This window comes from Cyprinodon variegatus, unplaced genomic scaffold, assembly GCF_000732505.1.
Source record: "Cyprinodon variegatus isolate N-32 unplaced genomic scaffold, C_variegatus-1.0 Scaffold39, whole genome shotgun sequence".
In the NCBI taxonomy this organism is placed as follows: domain Eukaryota; kingdom Metazoa; phylum Chordata; class Actinopteri; order Cyprinodontiformes; family Cyprinodontidae; genus Cyprinodon; species Cyprinodon variegatus.
In genome coordinates, this window is record NW_015150492.1 from 931587 (window position 1) to 935236 (window position 3650).

Genomic DNA, 3650 nt, shown 5'->3' on the forward strand with positions numbered 1-3650 from the left:
ACGACATCAAAAGCATTGGAACCCACAGTGTGCTTGTTCACTGTGGGTTCCAATCATAGTTCACACATATAACATAATATTTTATATTTCCTAACCATCACAGTTCTCTCATCTAGATAACAAGCCCTCCATGTCCACATCACATTTAAAATATGTATGTAAATTATAGGTATAAATAAATGACTTATTCAATATGGGAAAGAAATTTGGCTTTATGCTGTACTCACTTTATTACAGATCCAGGATAATCTATGTATCTATAGAGAGATTAGGAAAAATCTGCATCACAGTTCTTCTACTCTAATTAACATTGGGCATTGAGTGCTCCTCTAAGTTTCCTTTGTTGTCCATGAAACCCAATATGGGGTCTCAGTTCTCAAAAAGCCTGATAATCCAATATCAACTATCAAGGCCTGAACACACAAACCAGTTGGTTACGACTTTTTAATCTCCGATCCGATTTTTTTTTTTCCCTGTCACACAGACTGCGTAGAGAGGCTCTGACAAAGCAGGGTGGGCAGATCTGCACAGATTTTTTTTTGACTTGGAAAGTTTATGAAAAGTTATTTAAACATTTTTTAAAATCAGTGGCATATTCTATAAAGCAAACCCCACTGAGTCTGCGCAGCATCTCAAACCAGAACAGATGTTCATATGCCTATATTAAAAACTTAATGAGATCTACATCAGAGGAAAAGAAAAACGTAGCAAGAAATGCAGTGTGGCGGTTTCTATGCTGACTGAGGCAGAGAGAGGTGATTCTCAGAGATAGATCTGTGAAGATTGTTGAAGTTTTTCTTTGTTTTTTTTCATAAAGAGGTGAGAGAGATATGCTGCTATATACCTGCTCTGCCTGCCTCTCATTTTTTTTTATGGATCGCTACTTTTGTTTTGTAAATAGAGGATCCCTTTTTATCTGTTTTCTGTCCTCCTATAATGTTTAAAGTATTGTTTTCTAATGTTTCATTGATTGATGTTTTTGTGTGAGTCCATCCTGCTTGCTACATACGCGATCCGCGACTGCAAAACGGACTATTTCGCCTTGAGATTAACAGATTTTATTTTGTATTTTCCCCCAAAGCATATGTGTTTTAATTTGTAACCACATCTCTCTTCCTGTCAGACCCATGAAATTTTAGCTGAATTACTGTGTCATCTGACTAAAGTGCTCCTGGGGTCTATCTTAGTTGGACCTATGCAGCCCCCTTGTGTAAAATGGTGTCGGGTGTTATCATCCCATTGACTTTTATTGACCTCTAAAAAAACACCATGACCTTGTCTGACACAATTTTCTGTCGGATGAGATGCAAAATTGGATTCGGTGTGCTCTGGCCTTAGAAATAGATAAAGTCTAAGACTTATTAAATGTAGATTTGAGAGATTATAATATTTATTGCAATCTACAGTACATACCATTTGCTTTATCAACAAAAGCACCCTGTGGAGAGTCAGGGATGCCCTTCCAGATGGTGATAGGTTTGGGGTATCCTGGATCCATTGTCCTCATTTCTTCATTGTACCTCCAGTATCTAAAAGACAAGAATTTTATAAATACCAGGGGTTAGAGAATTTGAATCCCGTTGCTTTTTGATCAAATATGAACAAATGATCTGTTTTCACAAAGAGACACAAAAACATTTTATCTGTTACAATCAAAAAGAAATAAGAACAAGAAGCATATAACAAATCTGTACAGTATGAGAATAGATATGTTTCAAAATATCTGTGCTTTCATGATTAATTCATTACAAACATATAATAAATTAGTTGTGAGTGAATATTTACTGTAGTTGTGTAAGTAAAGCATATTTGCTGTGTAATTTCTCACATTGAAATTTACAGACGTTTACATCTAAAATATAGGAACAGATATTTTGAGACATTTATTATCACATAATGAATTTCCCAGTTCCCTTATGTGCTCTCCCTAAAAACAGCAAAGCAACCAGATAAAAATATGTACCGGTAAGATAATTTTCTGAATTAAAAATTTGCTTGCGCCTTCATATTATTTGCAATGCTTTTGGAATGCAATCGGGTATATAATAGATATAATGTGCACATATGAGGAGTAATCAAATAAAAAGAAAAAACAAATCTCTTGTGTACACTGCCCTCTATATGTGTTAAGTAATTTTGCATAAAGAGATTATCCTACAAAACTTGATTTTATTATCTTTTATTTACTAATGCTTTAGTATATAAAGGAAATAGAATAAATGTTACAATTTCATATGCGCTTTTACAGGTTTTATCGGATTGCTACAGGATGTTTTGTTAAAACTACCATCTATATTTAATATAGATTTATACTGATGTAGAGCTTAGTGAGGAGCTGGAAGCTAATCTAAGCTTTAGGTTCAAATGAGAATCTGTGCATAGTTTATTCCTTAATAACAGACTTCACCTGGTAGAATGGACTATGATTGGTTCTATATGGGAAATAAACTGAAAGCTTACAGTAGTGATAAATGCTTAATGTATGAACTTATAGGTTTTATGGGGCCTGATTGTTAGCTTCTCTTAAAGATCTGTTTAAATAGTGGAAATATGATATGTTTTTTCACATTTATTCAGAGTACTTAGTGACCAAACAAGCCTTTTCACATGACTGGAAAACACAATTAATCGGTCATCAAGCCGTGCACATCTCAAATGCTCATTAGCCTCAGGCCATTATATCATGACTGCCATGCTCCTCACATGTTAACTTCTGTCACACATCTTCCCTGCTGAGAGATAGATCCAACTTAAAATGTCCTAAAAATATTAGGACAACATTCCCTTAATGAAATGTACTAATCTGTGGATCGCGCTGACAGCGGGTTTTGTCAACTCCCATCTAGGGGTCTTTTAGCCTTGAGGATATGATTTATCTCAACAGCTGAAGGTGTGAGTCAGACTGGCATATTCTCATACTGTAAGGCTGCTCTGACGCACATAGATAAACAACAGATTCTCTTATTTAGGTATTCCAAAAATAAGTATTGGTCCGTTTCAGCCAGATTAACACCTGTTCCATCAAAAAAAGTTTAACAAAGTAGTTAAAGGCATTATGTTTCACAAAAATGTTCAAGCTGTGTGTCACCTGTGGTTAAAATAGAAACATGTAACCATGTTGTTGATCCAAAAATTGGATCCTGGTTTGCAATGTCCAGAGGCGTAGCCAGAAAATGTTAATAAGGGTGGCCAGGCAATAACCAATGTACACTGAGGGGTGGCCAAAAGCAGATAGGTGCCAGAACCTCAGGGTCAATCTACTCTGTTCCAAAAGGAAAATGAACAATCACAACATCCATATTTTCTAAATAAAGACAAACTATACCTTCCTGCAGCCTTTGCTAACAAATAGATGCATATATTTAAACACCCATGCTGTATAAATTAAAGGTGTAGTGGACAAAATTCTTTCAGTTTTGAGTTCTGGGGCGAAAATCTTATTCATCGTCATTACTTACCTACTTTTATTGATAATCATTCTGCATAAAATTAACATTTACATGTACTAATATCTATATTAAATGGATTACTTATTATTAAAGTAGTTATTTATCTCCGATTTCAGTTATGATTCCTAGATGACTTGCATACATATTTTTCTCTTTGCCCCATATAAGACAAAATCTAGTTCTGAAAAGAGCATGTATTCT

The 3650-nt window shown here is 34.8% G+C and overlaps 1 protein-coding gene across 1 annotated transcript in view; it reads right to left on the minus strand.

Annotated features, from left to right (window-relative positions):
- LOC107081663 (matrix metalloproteinase-16-like) overlaps positions 1–3650 on the minus strand; it is an 18876-nt gene that overhangs the window by 4378 nt on the left and 10848 nt on the right. The window contains exon 8 of the mRNA XM_015369846.1: positions 1414–1529. Within this exon, the coding sequence (XP_015225332.1) occupies positions 1414–1529 (116 nt within the window). The remainder of the gene's footprint in view (positions 1–1413; positions 1530–3650) is intronic.